Source organism: Cylas formicarius, unplaced genomic scaffold, assembly GCF_029955315.1.
Source record: "Cylas formicarius isolate icCylForm1 unplaced genomic scaffold, icCylForm1.1 PGA_scaffold_8__14_contigs__length_24414737, whole genome shotgun sequence".
Classification (NCBI taxonomy): domain Eukaryota; kingdom Metazoa; phylum Arthropoda; class Insecta; order Coleoptera; family Brentidae; genus Cylas; species Cylas formicarius.
In genome coordinates, this window is record NW_026844361.1 from 22,548,925 (window position 1) to 22,569,305 (window position 20,381).

General features: G+C 39.1%; 1 protein-coding gene across 4 annotated transcripts in view; it reads left to right on the forward strand.

The window, feature by feature from the left end:
• LOC132706645 (calsyntenin-1) overlaps positions 1 to 20,381 on the forward strand; it is a 146,090-nt gene that overhangs the window by 34,461 nt on the left and 91,248 nt on the right. For 3 of the 4 annotated variants that reach the window (XM_060678106.1, XM_060678107.1, XM_060678108.1), the window contains exon 2: positions 2,200 to 2,238. The exons of the other annotated variant lie outside the window; for it this stretch is intronic. In XM_060678106.1, the coding sequence (XP_060534089.1) occupies positions 2,200 to 2,238 (39 nt within the window). The remainder of the gene's footprint in view (positions 1 to 2,199; positions 2,239 to 20,381) is intronic. 4 annotated transcript variants of the gene reach the window in all.

Here is a 20,381-nt window from a genome sequence, read left to right on the forward strand (position 1 = left end):
GCCAATACATTATTCAGGCCTTGATGTTATCGCAGATCACTAAAGAAAAAATACTTTTTTTTTGTTGAACATAAAATAAATTCACATTTTATGTGAATTATACTGTATTCTGCACAGATCGTAAGGCAATAATAATAATAAAATAAATTATTGTGCACTGCTATTACTGCTTTTCTTTTGGCGGGTAAGGGATGCGTTTGGTTGGTTGGGTTAGACGCCGGACGTTGAACCTCCTTCCGCAGATAGAACCTATTGAAAATGAACGAGATCGGATGTCTTGAAGAATTTTCCTCACAAATTCGATAAATTTTTTTGGGTGTGAAGACATTCTTGAACCATAAGACTCTCGAGAAGCTAATAATACAGTAACACCGTTTAATCAACAATGTACGGGGTCTGAAAAAGGAAAATCAATACAAAAAATCGTTTCATTAGACCACGCGTTTTGCCTCTCATTTCATTAGGGATAATTTCCTCCGGGTCGTACTGAGAAAATTTGCTTCAAAGCCGAAACGGCTCCCTCATGCATATATGCATCGCCATCGTATGTGTTTGCTAGTTACCAGGCCGGCGTACGCGGCTTCGTTATCGAACAAACTTTTGCCACTTTGCTGCGTCAATCGATATACGATAACCCAAATGCAACTGAAGCAGTCTCAAGTCGCTGTTGGCATGCATCCGGTGTCCCGTTTATTATGGGATGACACATTATCTCTGTGAAAATATAAAAAAATACCAGAGAGACCAAAAAGTTGACGCTCCTTGTTAAACGGATATGATTTTTTTCTCTTTTAACCGGACACTCGATTAAACGGACGCGGACAACACTGTCCTGACTTAAACGGACGCGAACCTCCAATAACAGAACAACGCAATGGTAAAATATGGGCGGTTACCTTTTTCCTAATCCTATAGCTGAATTACCTTTTTTATTTTGCATATCATGTCGTATTATTATTTATTTTAAAATGGCGCCTACCAAAAAACTTCTTATTTTGCGAGAAAAAATGGAAATTGTTAACATTTCGGAAAACGCTGAAGTGAAGAAGTGCTGAAACTCGCAGAAAAAATTAAAATCGGGAAAACTCAAGCGGCGGAAATTGTGAAAAATAAGGACAGCCTTTCTTTACAGTGGGAGTGGGGAAGCAATATTGATCAAAAACGAAATTTTGTAAAAACTGAGAGACTTCAAATTGACAAAGTATGTTTTGTTTGGTTTTCTCGGCTGCGGGGTCGAAACATTCCAATATCGGGGTACTTAGTAAAGGCCAAGGCTTAAGAAATAGCCGAAAAACCCAATTTTTTGGAAATTTTAAAGCTTCCAATGGCTGGAAAAGTGGCGCCAGAAACATGCGATAAGTGTATTTCCGGAGAATCAGCAGATGTGAGTCAGAAGACGTAAATCAGTTTAAAGATACTCCTCGGATATCAGCCACACCATGTTTACAAGGCCCGTGACACTGACCTTTTCTTTCGATTCTTACCTAACAAAACACTTTCATTTATTTTGTGTTAATATGGCAGTACAAAAAGAATATTTGCTTGTGATTGAAAAGGCTGCCCAACCTAGGGCATTGAATTAAAAATTTATCGGCAATATGGAAATTTAACAAGAAAGCATAGATGACACGAGATATTATGACTGAATGGTTTTTATAATTTGATAGAAAAATGGCCCTACAGCATCGCACCCCCATGAGGTAAAATTACAACCCCTAGTTCAGGGTATCATACAGAATGTGAAATTCTATTATCGTGGACTCATACTGAAGTACATTTTATCACAGATGGATCAAGTAATGTCCTCTACTCCCGTCTGTAAAATAGCTAATTACACACCGATCTGGCGTGCGGGAAGCGTCACTTCAATTTTATTTCCAATTTTCTCGATAAATAATATCTTATGGGAGACTTCCGTCCCGCGACAACAATGGCCTTAAATTAACTTCTCTTCCATTCTTTCCATTAAAAAAAATGCACAAAGGGACGTCGGGGCACTTTCCGCAGAAAAATTGCCATCGGCAAAAGCAAGAAGAATCTAATTTCGGACGGGATAAATGCCAGGCGACATTTCCCGGGCATTTCTCCTCTTCCTCCTAATGACGACGCGAAATTTCCATTTGAAAATTGAGCGGCCAGAATTTAAGTTCCGGACTTTTAGGTTCTTTTTTTAAATTGACGCCTTTCTTTTGTTTCCAGGTACGGCCGGAACGGCATCTAGTTCGGTTGATTTTTATGGTAAGTCGAAGTCGAAGTGGTATACGAAGTAACAAGCATGTATTCTTGGTCGCGAACCCTACATATTTTAGTCCCTTCATCGTCAGTCATATTAAAAAAAGTTCTTCTTTGCTTTATATTTACTTATCCGTTCTTGGAGATATCTCAAACAAACAAACAATTTCAAGTATTACGATTTATGTGTTATACCGACTTGTTCTTTTACGTGTGTGTTTTGAAGAATCTTAAACTCTATCGATCAATGACATTGAGACCTAACAAGAAATTGATAAAATTTCTAAAATTCTACCGTCGACCAGCTGTGTTCCTTTGTTTGTTGGTTATAGTCAACGCAAATGACGTGTTGTCGAATTAAATCGGAAAAACAGTGCTCCTAAAAATGTCTATAAAAAATAACAAATGACTGATGATGTTTAAAACTTCATTTGAATACGTTCTTGTCATTTTTTATTATTTAATTTTTTTTATATTTTTCATTTTATGTATTTATGTTTTTATATTTTATTTTAATATTATATTTTATTATTATTTTATATCATATGTATTATGTATAATTTTTTTGCATTTCTTCTAAATAGCTAAGCTAAGCTAGGTAGCTTTCCTAAATTGAGGATTTAAAAAGTCTTCAAAACGTTTTTGCTTGGCATTTTATCACAGATGTGATGATGTGGAACATTTTTTTTTGCAACTATATGCTTCAATGAAAAACAATGTTGATGGTTTGTTTAAACTGTTTCTCAGAAAAGAATAATTTTTTTTTTTAATTTTAGCACATTTAGTTTTATCCCCTCCCAATTCACATTCTATTGGGCATGTAGACTTTTAAATCATGAGGTGTCTTCCAGTTTTTTATAATTAAGGCAGTTAAAAAAAATATGTCGCACGTTTTCCGTTATTATTTATCTTCAATGTGGTATAAATTCTGATTTCTTTATATAAAAGGTGCCCGATAAAGAAATAACTTAATTAATCATCTTATTTTATTTCCTACATTGTCGCACGTGGCATCAGCCAAACTCTATGTCATCATATAGTCACAAATTATCTCCGTATTCACTGAACATTACCTTCGTTAACTAACTTCGTTCCCTGTCCATTCTTTATTCGCTGACTCATCTTAGCTTGTGTACAGGTCTGTACTACATGACCTGTCAGTTATGATTTCCAAGTTAAGGTAGGTTCGGCGTGTTCACTTGTTGCATTTCAAGGTATCTCCTTCGTTTGAGTATTATTTATTGACGTAACTCCATGATACTATTATTATTCTTAATTAGGAGGGATTAGAATGCTAGTTTTTGTGTCCCAGAAAGTTAACATCTTCAGAAAATAGTATTAATAAAAATATTGTGATTAACGATTCGGCGATTCCTCCATGAAGTTAAGAGATAACGGCACAGGTCATAAATGGTCTGTTTGAAATTCACTTTCTAGTACTAAATGAATCAAATAATTGTTTTCATAATTTCCTTTAAATAACTGTTACTTTATCAAGGTTGGATAGTTTTGGACGCCTAAAGAGATGAATCAAACTCCTTGTTTACTGGCATGTGATGTCATCATGTATTTCTCAAGTACGCGCTGTTCTATATATTGTCCTCTCTGACCCACTTCGCGAAATTACTTATTTGCTACTGCAAAACAACAATTGGAAACTGAAATAATAGATACTTTCCAACTACATAAAACCCTAACGCTCCCTTCATTATCTCCGCCAGGCTTAAGGGAGTATACGTGTGGTTTCCATTTTCTTTTGTCGCCATCTCGAGCCATTGTATCCGCCGTGAATTGCTTTGCTGACGTCACGATCCGCAGGAACGGATCCAGCTTGAATGGTCCATTCGTTTACGTCGGTTGTTGTCTACGAGATTTGCAAAGACAGCTCTTGCACATTCAGTCTATTTTAAAATTTAACAAAGAACTTCACACGCTCCGAATCTATTGTTGCCCCTTTTCTGCGTCGTTCGGGATGAGGCCGTGATATGATATACCATAAAACTAATCCACCATCAGTTGCCATCAATCCAGACCCTGATCCTTAGATAAAGTCTTTTTGAATGGAAAACCCAAAGGTGTGCATGGTGGGTGAGGAAAGGGTGATACTGAAAACTAGAGACTGATATCCTTGAAGCTTGAAGGCCACTTCTCGACATAAAATAACAGACTCCAGAGAAGGGTTGAACTTGATGGGCGAAGTATGTGCAGCAGGATGTGCTTAAGTGGTATCGAGGTCCGCCTACTTAAAACTAGAGACTGATATCTTGGAGCTTGAAGGCTCGAACTTGATGGGAGAAGTAGAAAATTAGGAATGTCCAGCAATAACCTGAATTCTACATCTTAATGTGACCACAGCTTGTCATTGGTCACCTCTAATTTTGATAGATAGATACAGATTCATAGTATTGTCTCATTAAAATTAGTGTTAAGCAAAGAGTAAACCGCAGAGGGCAGATGGACACCGCAATTCCTGTCCGAATTCTTCTGGAATTCCTTTTAATTACTCTGAAATTTTTCGGAATTTCTCGGTGCGGTTTGCCAGTCTGTGTTAAGTCATGCGCCACTGAAACAGTTCATGAAGGATTAATGGGTATTTTTTGAACGTTTGGGACCTTTTGAGCATGTCGGAAATCCTGCTCTGTCCTTCCCAAACCTCCACGTCTCGGCGAATGCCCACGGGGTTTAAATAGACGAAGTATAATGGAATTTCAAAACGTGAAGTTGCGGATTTTACGCGGGCGCCCGCCTTGTTTCTTTGTTTTACGAACGGGTTAATTAAAACTCTACGTTAGGATTTCGCGCTCGGACCCGACGTTTTGCATAATGAACGGATCGACCGTCCCCGGGGCGGGTCGGCGACGACGTCCCAAATTTCCGATCCGTTGCATACCAACTAGGTTTGCCCGTAAATGTAAACGCGTATAGTATCGGCACGGATTAAATTAGGAGCCTCGCAAAATCATTGTTTCCCAAACGGCAGTTGCGATTGGGGTTTTAAGGGGACGAGTCTAATTTAAGTGCATCGCTGCACTCAGGCGAAGGTTTCGTATAACTTTCAGGGGCTCGAATAAAACATTCATAAGATTATATCAACAGCAGACCTTCTTCCAATGCAATGTATATAGCGATAACATTGCATCTCTCTTCCTTCCGGTGTGTATTAATTAATATAAATAAATAATAAAATAAAATAAATAAATATGAATTCAACATCAATTTTTGCTTACGTTTTCCTCACGTGATTTGTTAAGAGATCTTAGAAAATCTTCATTTGTCATTTAATAAAGATCGTGGTTGAGTTAAATACCGACAATATGACCCAAATACAAGTGGAGAGCAGAAAAACACGCAAAATACCCATGCAGACAGGAATAAGACAAGGCTACAGCCTAAGACCTATCCTTTTTAATTTGATTATGAATGAACTAATATCTGAAGTGAAGAATATTGGAAAGATGCCGACTAGGGGACAATGAAATGCGGTGTTTACATCGGAAGATGAAGACAACCTGCAGAGAATGCTCTTTAAGTTCGAAAACATCGCCTCCAAGTACAAGATGGATATCAAAAGAGCCCAGAAGATGTAAATTTCCCATATACAATGAACCTGTAGAGCAGGTCATGAGTTTTAATTGTCTCGGCGTCAGCGTTACGAGCAGCAGAGATCTCCAATAACCAAGAGAGTTCTATAAGCAGGGTACCTGGGAGATGTAATACGACTAAACAAATATAGGACCATAGAAAGGAAAACTCGTGTGGGATCGGTTATGACATACGCTGTAGAAACAATTGCGGAAAACTCGGCAACAAAAAGAATCATCCGAAGAGCAGGGATGAGAACTCTACGATCTATAACAGGCTGAGGGACCACAAAAGAAGCGAAGATATCAGAGAACTTTGCGGTGTCCTTGATATTGTACGATCGTCCCGAAACAGAAGGCGCGAATATAGAGAGTCATGTTGAACGGATGGATGATCACAGGCTGCCGAAAATTGCAAGAGATGGTCTCCCAAGATCCTGGACGTCCTCCCATACAATGGCATGAGAGCTGGAGCTCATATTCTACGTGCCTGACTACAGAGTACAAGGCAAAAGCCTTATAGAAAGAATAAGAAGAGAAGAAGATGTTATGATATGCCAATCAAATAAGAATTTCTTGGGGTGGACTGATCGAAATTTATTTCTAGTTATCAGATAAGACGCCTTATATTGATAGTACAAACACTTCTGAAGCTGTCTTTTGCAGCATCTATATCATTTAATATCAGTTACTTATAAGTCATTATAGGTCATATATTCCAAGTTCTGTAAGTTAAAAACAACTAAATTCGTTTTTTAGCAACAAAGGCGAAACGTTATAATGGTGGAGTAAACAGTATAACGATCCGACACGGCTCTCAATTAAATGCATCCCGTAAAGGGGGGGGCGCGTTCGAACGTGTCTGGGTCGTAGACAAAAAACAAATGAGTGTCGTTACTATTTACAGTCGGGGCTTCATTTTATTTATTGCAGATTTAGTATCCGCTAGAGCCATTTATCCACGTCCACCCGCGGAGAGCCGGCGCGCGCCCAATTAAGGGCACGGCTAAACTCTCGCGAATCCGTTTATCCCTTTCCCCGCCAATGCTCGGCATTAAATGTGCAATCAGTTACAGTAATTTTTTTTGTAATGCTAGAAAAAAACAATACTACCGGAAAGATCGCGTGACGTCACAGCGTATGATTTCGCTTTAGAGACTGATTGCCGGTCTCGTTGTTTACATCTGGATTACTGTCAATTGTATTTGTTGCTTTAATTGGCAAGAAAGTCGAAATGCTTTTTTTTTTGCTGCCCATTTCTCTATTATCGTTCCTCGTCGCCGCTTGGTACACCCGGTGTGTCTCGTACGAGAAGCCCATCTTGCGTAGCAGCTCAAATATACGTAACGTTGTTACCGGCACCGCATGCACCGACCGGTTCGACACGAAATATCACTCGAAAGCGGCTTATTTAACGGCGTTCTTCTTAATTGTTAATCTACCGATATTTGCGACCGGTTTCTAGGCGGCGACCGTCTTGTCCCGAAACCGCCGGTTGTGTAACCCTTTCAATTACCCGTGTCGTGACGTTATCCGCCCCGTAACGTGTTAGGCGGCGCGTTTAAACGGCTTATTCCGAAGTACACGTTTTGCGAAACAGGCTCAAGACACATCCGCTCGGCTTAATTGCAACCCCGACACCCGCCCCCGCTATTAATCCGCACCTTTATACGGCGGAAAATTAATAGGACGCGAGGTCGCCTATTATAACCTCCCGGTATCCCAATAAAACCTGGTATCTCAATCTCAATTTTTCAAAGAAACTTCCACAGGCTACTGAGATGCTTTTTACAAAACTTCTGGATTCCTCCTGCGTCGGTTTTTGCTTAGTCGAAGTAGCTGACGTTTCGCCAATCATCCTGGTGGCTTCTTCAGAGCTTAACTGAAACTGGCTCGTATTTTACAATGTACCTGCTTATATATTTTTTGAGGGGGGCGTGGGGACGCTAATGAGGAGTATAAACACTGTGTCGGATGACTGATTCCCAAATTGGTGACAGGTAGAGACAGAGTAGGAGGAATCCAGAAGTTTTGTAAAAAGGGAGAAGTTACCTCATTGACTGAATTAGCTTAGCTCTACAAAGAATGATAATGATCTCCTTTATTACTCACACCAGTAACGTACAACACATTATTAATTAAAACTTAAATGTACAGTAATATCGATTGCTTTACTGCTATGTGAAGGAGAACGAGGACCATGCAATGAAATTATCCTGACCAAAAAATAGTCCCAGCTCCGATTCTTCGACGTAACAAAGCCCTCACCTTGTAGTTTACAAGCAAACCCTTGTAACACAGACATGTAGAGTAAAAACGATAGCTTCATAATGCAGTGCCAAGGAGAAGGAGGACCCTGCAATCAAGATATCCTGGCCAAGAAAAAATCCTTGAACGTAACAAAGCCCAATCTTGTAGTTTACAAGCAAACCCTTGGACAAACCAAAAAAAAAAGTATTTAGCTCTACTTTTAGTATTCTTAACACGGATATAGAGAGAAAAAACGATAGCTTCATAATCTAGTACGAAGGAGAACGAGGACCATACAATCAAAATATCCTGGCCTTCAGCATAACAAAGCGCCACCTTTTAGTTTACAGGCAAACCGTTGAACAAAACAAACAATAATGGAGTTAAGCTCCACTTTTTTTCTTTTTCTGTTTGAAGTTTAAAGGACCGTTCCTCATATTATTTATTAATTTAAAAGAACTGAACTATGAAAGGTATACGGTGACTAAAATATCGAGTCTTCGAAAACTTCGAACTCCATTAACAGGATCGATTCCACACACCGTACTGAATTAGCGAGCACTTAGCTAGGTCAAAAAAAGGTCGAAAGGTTACAGAAACTAGAATAACCTAAACCTACAAAATAAATTCTATAGTACGGTCCTTAATTATTTTTTGTAGAACACGTCTATTCGGACATCATCTTTTAAGGGATCTACAGTAAATAATAATAATAAGGATGATGTCTTAAGTATACTTAGAATCATAAAAACTGTTAATTAACTTGCTTAATAGGGGATTGTTGACTATATCTCAACACATAGGACTTTTCTTTCCCTCTTTGATATTTATTGTTTATTTAACTACTATATAAGGCTTATTCTTTGCTATCTGGAGCAATGATTTTTCTTTCTAATTGAAGCTTTAATAGTATCGCGATTTATTTTAGCCCTTTTGCTGCATGTTTTACTAATTGACTTACACTTCCGCCATTTTAGTTACGTGACTGAAGAAATTTATGGACATGTTGTGTGCTATAGTTCTTCTGCGACCACTAGTTTTTGCGTACATTTACACGTTCATATATATCTGCATTGTTGCATTGCTGTATAGTATAGTTACCAAATTTTTTCATTGTTAAGATATACTGAAGGAAAATCAACTAATAAGTCATCTTCCTAATTAATATTGATTCCTGATTAATATTAATTAATATTAATTATTATTTAAAATTAATAAATTAATTAATAATTAATTTCCTTTTTAAAATGACCAATAGCGAAAGGACATCTAGACTAACAAGTCATTTCTGTACCTACTTGGAGGCGCCTATATTTGGGCAACGCAGGAGAGTCCACAATTATTTTGACAGTCGGGAAGCGCGGACCGCGGGCGGCAGCGGGAAATTGCGGAAACGTCTTGGGTACCGAGGCGCCGTCTTCCCTAATTGGCCCTTTCCTGTTTCCCGTTAATTACGACGCTATATTGTACGGGGGTAACGAGGTTTGGTGTACACAGGGACGTCTATTAACCTATTTATGTACGCAGACTGCAGGTCAGCGGAGATTGCTCGGCAAAATGTTGTTTCATCGTAAAATGACGGGAAATGAGGTTTGACCCGGTTCTGGTGCCGTCTCCGCATTGGTTTATGTTAGAGCCACGAGCCCGCAGGCTATGTTTAAAATTGATTTTATATAGAGTATAAAGATGATATTAAGTGGTGGGTTTTTCTGTATCTGTATAATCTGTAACTTATTCATTACTAATTTGTTGAACAAAATTGCTGCACTTCTTATCATACTTAACACTCAGTTTTTGGTGAATACAGATCACGTTACATTGCATTGTGCATTGTTGCATTGTGTGATTTTTACTCCGTCTTGAGTTGTGATATATAGAAGGCAAGAATGGACGGAACAGAAAACATGTTTCCCATGAAAAGACATGATTTGGCATACAGACGGAACCAAAACTGCTGGCTTCAGGGGAGCCGAATTATTTGGTTTTGATTAAACATTTGTTGTTGTTGAGGATACTTTCATAATCTCTCTCCCTCCCTCCCTCCCTTCCACCCCCCCCCCCCCCAACTCTCTCTCACACCCCTCTCTACCTCCCCCCTCTCTACCCCACCCCCATGATTTTCAGAACGGTAGTACATTTCGTTCACCCTAAAACATACCATGAATCACTCTGTATAGTGACGGTCGCGTGTACGGTTAGTAATTTCGTCGCCTGATGTACTAGCACCGAAACGGGCCGAATCAAATTCCGCGCTAATGGCAAATCAATTCGGCCGTATAGTGAAATTAACAAAAATGCGTAACCGCTAAATTATCGATATAGTGCCGACCAATGGCGGCGTCGGGCGCGCCGGGTCAGTCGGCCGGAGCCTTGCCAAACATTTTTCGGATTTATGCGGTAACGTAAATGTTTCACAAATTATGCATACATTTTACAAGCGGCGCAAAAAATACACACACCGAAAACTTGATATATGGTCTCAGTTAATTTATAGGGATGGTATTGGTAAAATTCAGTAAGTGCAGTTGATGTTAAGTCTCCTATAGTGACGTCGTATTGTTTCACCAAAATAGTTTTGAAAAATATACGAAGGGTTAGCAAAGTTTCTTTTAAAAATACCTCTTCCAATATAGTGCATTATTAACCTCTTCCCTTTTCCTGATGGCACGTTAACACCAGTTGACAAGCCTTCCATCAAGGCCATCAGATAGGTATCAACTGAATAATGTTTTGCTGTCATCCATTAAAATCTTATCTGGGGTGGGTATTTTTTTCTTATTTATTTCTGTCATTAAGGGTAATTCTGGTATAAAGGTATAATGGAAGGCAATATGTTATTTAAATGGTAAGTGATGAAGTTTTTAGATTTTTATTTTTATAATCCCCTTTATTGCACATATCATAAACCTACCTACCTCTTCCTAAAGTAAAGAACCCCACAGAATTTAAACAACTGAGGTCAATTAGCATCCTTCCTACTCTCTCGAAAGTTTTAGAAAAAATAATTGATAGGCAAATAATAAAATTCTTAGCTCTTTTTGATATATTACCCACAAAACAATCTGAGTTTACAAATTTTACACCACATTGGGTTTAGTGAAGGTAAACGCGTATTTTTAAATTCGTTTTTATCGATTGAGTGTAACAAGTGTTCTGGTTCAAGGTAGCATATTGGGTAACTTGTTGTATACAATCTGTACTTTAAGTTTGTCAAGGTTTTAAAATATTGTATTGTAACACTGATTTAAAGAACTTTTATAAAATTGCCTCCGAACATATACTGCTGCTAAATCTAACTCAGTCGTCGGTGTTGGCTTTTGGAAGTGACTCCCAGGTACATAATGTTAAAAACAAAAAAAAAAAAAAACTCGGATTCATGGAAAAGTTTTGCATTGCGGTTCCACTTGCACTACTACTTTGTAGTAGTTCGTTCTGTCACGGTTCAATCATTGTTGTGGTATGTACGCTACTTACCTGGACGCTGCTGACCAGTATAGTATCCAGAAAATACAAAATTCATCTTTGCAGCTTGTTTATGGAGGTTCGTATTCCTCCATACTTGGCTGTTTGCATTGCATGCGCAACAGATTTGGTTACACCGTGCTATTTTAAATTAATTAAGTTTAAACCTCCTGAATATTTTTTTGCAATACTTCTGGATCCCTCCTGCGTCGGTTTTTGCTGAGTCGAACTTGCTGACGTTACGCCAATCTTCCCGTCGGCTTTTTCAGAGCTTGACCGAGACTGGCTCGCATTTTACTCTGTACCTGCTTATATATTATTTGAGGAGGGCGGAGCTAAATGAGGGACATAAAACTGTCTCAGCCCAAGTCATTGAACCCAGAATTACCTTACTCTGCTCTTATATTAAGCGCCTGATCAAAAAATACACTTCACCACAACCTTCCAATAGGAATGAGGCCGAAAGCAATCCTACATTTGCGACTGTGGTCCTTCCTTACATTCAAAAAAAATATCACTGACCACGTATTGAAAGTTCTAAAGAAGTATAACGTCAAAACCAGATTTACCACTTGTCCAAAAATATCTCCACGTGCCAGGAGTTTGCAGCGTGCCATGCGTATGCGGCAAAGAATACATTGGCGAAATATCATGGGAAATATCGGTAAAATCCCGGAAATGTCCGAAGCGGCTCGGATTCGTGGGAAACGAAACTGACGTGGTAAAGTAAAGGTATTTTACAGACGGGAGTAGAAAAATCATATTTAATGATTAATGTACAAACCCTGCGTAACATATTTAACTTAGTTTATTTAAAAACAATTTTTCTTGTTCTTCGGGTAATTTTGTTTACATCAAATTGAGGCTTGAACAGGCCTCGCTGGATATCTGCGTTTTATTAGGCCCATTGTGTGCCTTAAAACGTGTGCCATCTAAATTGTTGTAGTGTAATAGAATATATGTTTGGTGCAGCAATAAATAAAATAAATAGTGTAATAAAAAACCAATTACTTAGTCTAGTGAAAAGCCAAATCACGGGAGCCAGTATACCAAGCGTAAAATCAATATTCCGTGCCACTCGTAGAAACCTAGAAACCAAAAATGCAACTCGTTCCGGAATATTTTTAGCGACTCCGTTTGGTCTTTTTGTCGGAGACAAATTCCCTCGCGTAGTAGAAGAGCCGGAAACTCTCTCGTCTTTAAGGCGGTCGCTTATCTCTCGCAAGACGTAAAATATGAACAACCGCGCTCGACGTTCGGGATAAAGAGGATTTTTAAAAAACTGATCCGTCCGAGGATCGCTAGCGTAGCTAATTACGTATGCGAACTACATCTTTTTGGTCCGCGGAAGTGCATAAAGCGTGGGTCGGAATAATTACGACTTCTATTCCGGATTAATGGAACACTTCCCCATTCCGGGCAATAAATTGCAGGTAACGTGAATGATATAATACACTGTTTATTTGTTAACGCATGCGTGGACTGTATTGGAGTTGCGGCACCGCATGGGATACGGTTCTCGCGTGGTATCTTATACTTTGGGGTATGCGAAGTCTCATAATATATCAAAGTACTTTCTGTAGAATAAGTTCCTATTTGAAAGAGCGTTCGGTACCTACGTCTTAAGCTTTATCAGCATGTAATCTAATTTTTTTTTTGGGACTACTTAAACAAATAAACAACAGTGGCAACAGTTTTATCTCTCAGAGTTTTCAAATGTTCAGAACGGTCTTCAACCGTTCAATTTTTCTCAACACCAACATTAAAGCAGCCAACAGCTATATATTAGTTTGCCTGAAAACCTCCAGGCTTTTACCTTAGCTTCGCTGTACCTTTGCCACTGGAATGTGCGACAAAACTTATGAGGACTTTTTCAGGCTTACAGTTATTTGTCATAGCTTAATTTCACAATTTTCACCTCATCAATTGCGGTAAAATACAGCGGTTTAAATTTTGTCTTAATGTTACATTTTTTATTCCTAAAACTCTAGGTCCAGTAGCGTCCAATATTGGTCAGTGGTCATCCTGTATATATATAAATTAGTATATTATACAGGAAGTGTTGTAAACGACATTTGAGTCACGAGTGTCTTTGCCACTAGCAGAGCGAGTGTTTAATAAACGAGTGAGTTGAAAAGTTTACCAAATGTGTTGCGTAGTATACTTTTTCTACGACCGTTAGTTTTTGGTTACTGATATGACCGTCAGAATTGAATAGAAGCAGATTTTTTTTCTACTTCACTTCTAATTAATTCTATTGCCCCAGGCGCGGTGTTGTTTCTTCTTAAACTGGGTTTCATTCAAAGCGTGTCTCTTATCGATGGTTTTGTAACAAAAACCATTTCGTCGTACAAATGCACGCAAAGTCTCTTGTCAACAGTCCATGTTCATAGAAATAACTCCAAAGCTTCGACGGCTAAGAAAATACTGTATGACATCAACCAATAGCAAACTACATAAGATTCTGTATTGCTTTCCTAGGAAAGTATTTTAGAGTCATCGATCTATCTCAAGTAGGTAGGGAGATTCATAAAAAGCACACTAATATGAATTCTAACAGTTTAATCACAGAAAATTTCCCCACTCTTAAAATCAACAGTCCGCACGGCACAGTTCTTGTCGGCTAACATCTTAAATACGGTCCTGGCTTGTTGTACGCGTGCTGAAAAGAATATTCCCTTCAGCTTTACAACAGGGCAGGTCTTAAATTCATTCCGGAGTCAAAACCATAACCATAAAAGGTTGTAAAAAGGGTATTAATTTTATGGTGGGCGAACTCTACAAAGTAATAACATCTAAAGTAACCAAAAAAATAAACACTTCAGCATGTCTAGAGAGGATGCTAGCCTCGATGAGAAAAAGAGCGGAAGCGTGCATACTAGCAGGTGAAAAGGTCATTTTGATGTGTTTTTGTCGTCATTTTTACGAAGAAATGAATTCTCAGTTTTTAAAATGTAATCTGTTGTTGACATCGCTCGTTGTAACGACAATGCGGAAAAAGGGTTTTTTTATTTTATATACTCTGTTTATCAAAAGTAAAGCGATTGCTGAGCTACTTTGGTATAAATTTTTTTCTTAAAATCATCCAAGGAATCACACCTTCAGGAACGGCTTCTTATTATGAGACACCTTGCCACGAAGTGCTTAGGAAAATGTACTAAATGGAAAGACAATGTCGTGGACAACATTCGAGGTGACCCTTCGTGTCTTCCCTTCTTATAGTCGGGTCCCCCTAACCAAGGCAAATCCCATTTAGATTTAATAACCGACAAACGCCGCGGTCCCAAAGCTCCACGTTCCCAGATCATGAATTTATTTTGAGGTCCATTGTCTGCGAAGCGGTTAAGTAAAAAATACGGTTCCGGGAATCGGCCGTCACGCGTCCGTAATGGGATATCCCTTCAGCGTCCGCTCAGTGTCTATTAATCTTAACCGGTCCATCGGACGGGACGAAACTCTGTTTCTTCCTTCGTTCTAACCCGTGTCAGTGTCACTTTGCGTGATTCGTAGTCATATTTCTCCGAACGGACGTGAATTTGTTTATTACATGATCGGTTCACTAGATATCCTGAGAAAAGGCAGCAAGAGGAGAGAATGTGGTATATCAAGGAAAAAATTGCCAATTACATGAAATCTCTATTGACAAGAATAAATGAGCTTCAAGAGCTTACAAGAACAAAACCAAATTGTGGATTTTTTTTTCGAAAATTCTTCAAAGACGCTTATAAAATATCAGAAGAGGACAATTTCGAGAGAGATTAACAATTTGATGGTAAATACGCGGCGATGCGCCAAAACCATGCGGGTGCGGATCCCAGACAGTTCTACCCTTGAAATATGTGCGGCTTTGCTCGACGATGATGAACGAGCATCGTTATACGGCAGATATAAATCGAGCAATTCGGAGCAAGATTCACGCCGGACGGTGCGAAGCTGCCTGTCCGATCTGATCGTGAATTAAGGGCGTGCCGGGCAAAACACAGGGTCCGACAGTTAGCTGGCTAGCGGGGGTTGTTTAAACTGTCGTTGCGTTGCTCGGATTTGTCATGAACTTCCCGTAATTAGGCCGGGCCCTTTTGTTGATGAACCGTCGCCCGAATAATAGGGGTTTCGCAGTGTTGATATATCGAAGTGGCACTTAAATGCTGATATGCAAAATTGCGGGAACGAATTATGTCGGGTCAAGTTATGCCAGGACTGCCGTTACGTGGAAGCGGATTAAATAGAAATATTATTGAGCTCTGAGGGGGGGTTTAAGAGTTTAAGTTAAAGAGATTGCAAACTGCAACAAGAAACGTCCAGCGGCCACCTTACGTAACAAAAATAACGATATCATCTTAGGTATAGAGAATAAACTCCAAAGATGAAAGGTACTCGTGAAGCGCTATTCGCGCTGAATGTTCTATCTCAGCGATGCAGGGACATGAATGTCAATGTAGTTGCTTGTTTCATAGATTATAAAAAAGCTTTCGACTGCGTTAAACATCAAAAGCTCATAGAAGTACTCAAAAAAACTGGAATAGATAGAGAGGAAATCCGATTAATTACAAATCTCTACTGGAAGCAAAACGCATTAGTGAAAATTGAAGAAACAACATCAGAGGCAATCATGATTAGAAGAAGTCTGAGGCAAGGCTGTGAGTTATCGCCGCTGTTATTCAACTTATACTCAGAGGCTCTGGACGGAATCGAGTGTGGGATTAAGGTCAACGAGAAAATAATCAACAACATCAGATATGCCGACGACACCGTTGTGCTAGCCGAGAATGCGCCGGACCTGCAGAGGCTAATGGATCACATAGTGCGATATAGCGAAAACGCTGGCCTCCTCATAAACACTACAAAAACTAAGGTCATTGCATTTACCGAGACACCTGTTCAGGTTCGTCGGAATGTTGATGGTGCTGCGGTGGAACAAGTGTCTTCATACAAATATTTGGGGAACATCATAAATGATCAATGTGATCCAAGGAAAGAAGTCAGATGCCGCATAGAATAGGCCAGCAAAACATTCCTGAATATGAGACGACTTTTCGGTCAGATACTATGTTTTCTCGGTTTTTCTGTACGGATGTGAGAGTTGGACCCTAAACCCATCACTAGAAGAGAAAATAGATGCATTTGAAATGTACATTTACCGTCGTATACTAAGAATATCATGGGTCCAAAGAGTAACAAACGTAGAAGTTCTCAATCGCATGAGAAAACAAAAAGAACTTATGCTTACCATCAAAGAAAGAAAAACTCGTTATATTGGGCAAATAATGCGAAGTGAAAAGTATGAACTTCTGCGCCTAATCATAGAATGCAAAGTCCAAGGCAAGGTCGGTCGGCAGTCGCCAAAACTCTTGGTTGAAGGACATTCGACGATTTGGTTGCTCATCGCTCGACATCTTCCGTAGAACCACGTTAGCTATTTGGATCGCCATTCTTCGAAAGGAGACGGCGCCATAAGAAGAAGAAGAAGTGGATTTCATAGTCGGGAGCGGTTTTTTATTGGACAGAAGATCGAATTTTGTCTGAAACTTCCCCCGACAAGCTACTGATGTAAAACTTTTTCCCTGAACTGCAGGATCACCAGAATTATCACCTATTGATTGCATGGGATATGATAGGTAGATGGCTGAGTCAGTTTCTAATTTTTATTCTGGATGTATTGGGTCTACTATCAGATAAGTTTATCCTTGGAGAACTTACGACAGGTATAAAAGCTACGCTGTAACAACATTAATTTTAAAAATATTTGGCTTTGTTGGAATGAGAAGTGAAATAGGATCTTTTTGTGTGATGATACATTTGTGGCCGTATATCGGCAATAACACGGCGAATGTTGTCTTTCAAATGGTCAAGCGTTTGTGACTTATCCGCATAAACCAATGACTTTACATAGCCCCACAGAAAGTAGTCTAGCAGTGTTAAATCACAAGATCTTGGAGGCCAATTCACAGGTCTAAAACGTGAAATTAGGAGGTCACCAAACGTGTCTTTCAATAATCGAGTGTGACATGTTGCGCCTTCTTGTTGAAACCACATCTCCTGGACATCATGCTTATTCAATTCAGGAATGAAAGAGTTAGTAATCATAGCTCTATACCGATCACCATTGACTGTAACGTTCTGGCCATCATCGTTTTCGAAGAAGTACGGACCATTGATTCCACCAGCCCATAAAGCGCACCAAACAGCCAGTTTTTCTGGATGTAACGGTGTTTCGACATACACTTGAGGATTAGCTTCGCTCCAAATGCGGCAGTTTTGTTTGTTGACGTAGACATTCAACCAGAAGTGCGCTTCATCGCTAAACAAATTTCGCTTATGAGAATCGGGAACAACGGCGATCTCGTTTTGGGCCCATTCGACGAATGCCCGCCTTACTCGATGAATTCATGATGATTTGCCAAACCAAACTGAGAATAAATCACTTGACAGATGTTAAATCGGTCGCCATCTTAAACAGTAATGCCAACTTAAAGTTTTATGCATAGAAAAAAAACACCCATTATAAGTTGGTCAGTAATAACATCTGTTGTCCTTCTTTACCACCGGAACTTTAATTAATTTTTAATTAATTAAAAAGTGTCCTGAATGTATTTTATGATAACCTGAAATGCGTTGAATGGAAATTGTGATTTTTCTTTCCCTTCCTGTTCGTCTGCCTTATTGAACCTATTTAGCATACATAACATTGTTTTTTTCTGTCAGCCTTAGAGCCTTGCAATTGCGTTTTTGTATTGTACTTGGTTTTGCAATTTAGATGTCACACAAAATTTGCTTCACTTTTTTTATAGTTTACATTTCTGATCGAACGAAGCCGGGCCAACTAAAATTAATTGCGATGGAAGTGTTTAGACATAATTAGATGCTATCCATTAGTTCGACTCGAGCAAGGCCGGTATATTAGATTGGGAAGTGTTCGAACTTTTTAATTTGTAGTAAAACCCCCGTAATGATGATAATAAAAGTCTCTTTAACGTTTTTCGTGATTAGAACTTTTTCGTGACATACGGGCGAACCACAAAACGGATAAAACCCGTCTGAAGCGCCGCGCTTTTTATAGATGTACGTCACAAACATCCACATTGCAAAAGGGTCCTCCCGAGACACGCGATGAGCTGAGATTGCGAATTAGGGACCGAACTAAAAGTTAGTTTATGGAGGAAGGTAATTACGCTCGCGCAAGGGGTTGTCCCCGGGGAGGCGAACGTAAAAAGGGAACCGGGAACGTGGAGGAACACCGTTGCGCAGGGCGCTTCTTTCCGTTGACACTGTATTATCGTATAATGCGATCGAACAAAGGTACCGGGGCAACGCCAAAATTTTCCGGCCTGAATATGAAAGAAACAAAGTAGAGTAACTTTTTTTTATTATTTTTCAATATAATCCCCCTTAACTTCAATACATTTATTACATCTCTTTATTAACAACTCAATCCCTTTAAAAAATATTCTTTTGCTTTGTCTGCAAAATGAGCTAAAACAGCGTCTTTTAACTCAACTTCGTCGTTATACCGCCGTCCACGTAAGTGCTTTTTCAAATATAAAAAGTCGCTGGGTGCCATATCTGGACTATAGGGAGGGTGATCTATCTATTGGAACCCACACTCTAAAATGGCCGCTTGTGCAACACCAGCAGTATGGACAGGTGCATTACCGTGCAAAAGACGCACGCCTCTGGTCAGTTTTCCTCGACGTTTTACACGTATTAGTTTCTTTAACATCTATCAAAAAAAATCCTTCACAATCTCAAAAGATCGTGGCCATCACCTTTTTTGCTGACTGGCAGACTCTGAATTTTCTTGGAGGTGCTTCACCCTTTCGACGCCACTCCATTGATTCGATAGAGGGTCATAATAGAGGACCATAGTTTCATCTCCCGTCACAATAGTTTTTATCACAGGTTTCGGTTCCGATCCACAGAGTTCCAAAAAAGACCGCGCACACTCGACACGGCGTTGTTTTTGAATAGTCGAAAGGTTTTTAGGAACCCATCTTGCACTAACCTTTTGCATACCTAAATGATCATGCAGGATTCAACGAACACTTGTATCCGAAAGATTAGTAATTTCTGAGATTTCCTTGACCTCTAAACGTCGATCACTCAATACCACCTCTTCCACAATCGCAACAATATCTTCCGTTATCACCTCCACTGGTCGACCATCCTTTCACTTCAGAATACGAAGAAGAACTTTGGCCGTACACACCATCCAGCCTTTCTTTAATAATTTTAGTTGCTAACCCTACTTTTAATAATAATAATAATAATAACCTAAACCTAGCTCTGTAAATAAAAACTATTAGCTGAAGTCGAGGCTGAAGTACTGTAAGTACCACAAATTTTTAAAGAATTTTAGCTTACAAAAACTTTGTGACTGTTCTATACTCAATTTGCGTTATTTGCGACATTTTTTCCGACACGTCTTGTTTAAAATGCATTTGTTCAAAAATTTTACCGTTATAAGAATAATATGTTCCAGACAAGCATTTTTCAATTAAGATGGGGCTTGGTTCCAGATTCTCGGATTCTAATGTATTTGAAATAATGTCGACATTTTCATGAATAGGGACTTCTACATCGACACTAACCAAAAGATCCTGTGAATCTAATGTCATAGTTTTTAATTGTTCAATAAAATGAAAGGAATGAAATACAGAACTTATACAGAATTAAGCTCTGAAGCAACTCAGGAATTCAGAATATTTGTAAATAGTATTACAGAGCCCATGGAAAGTACAAGATGATATCTGACCGACAGGTTGGATTAAGCCTCCATGTCTACTATTAGGTGGTCCTTCACATTTAAGTGCGATCACATGTCATGAGTAAATTTGCCATTTCGATCTATGTAGATTTAGC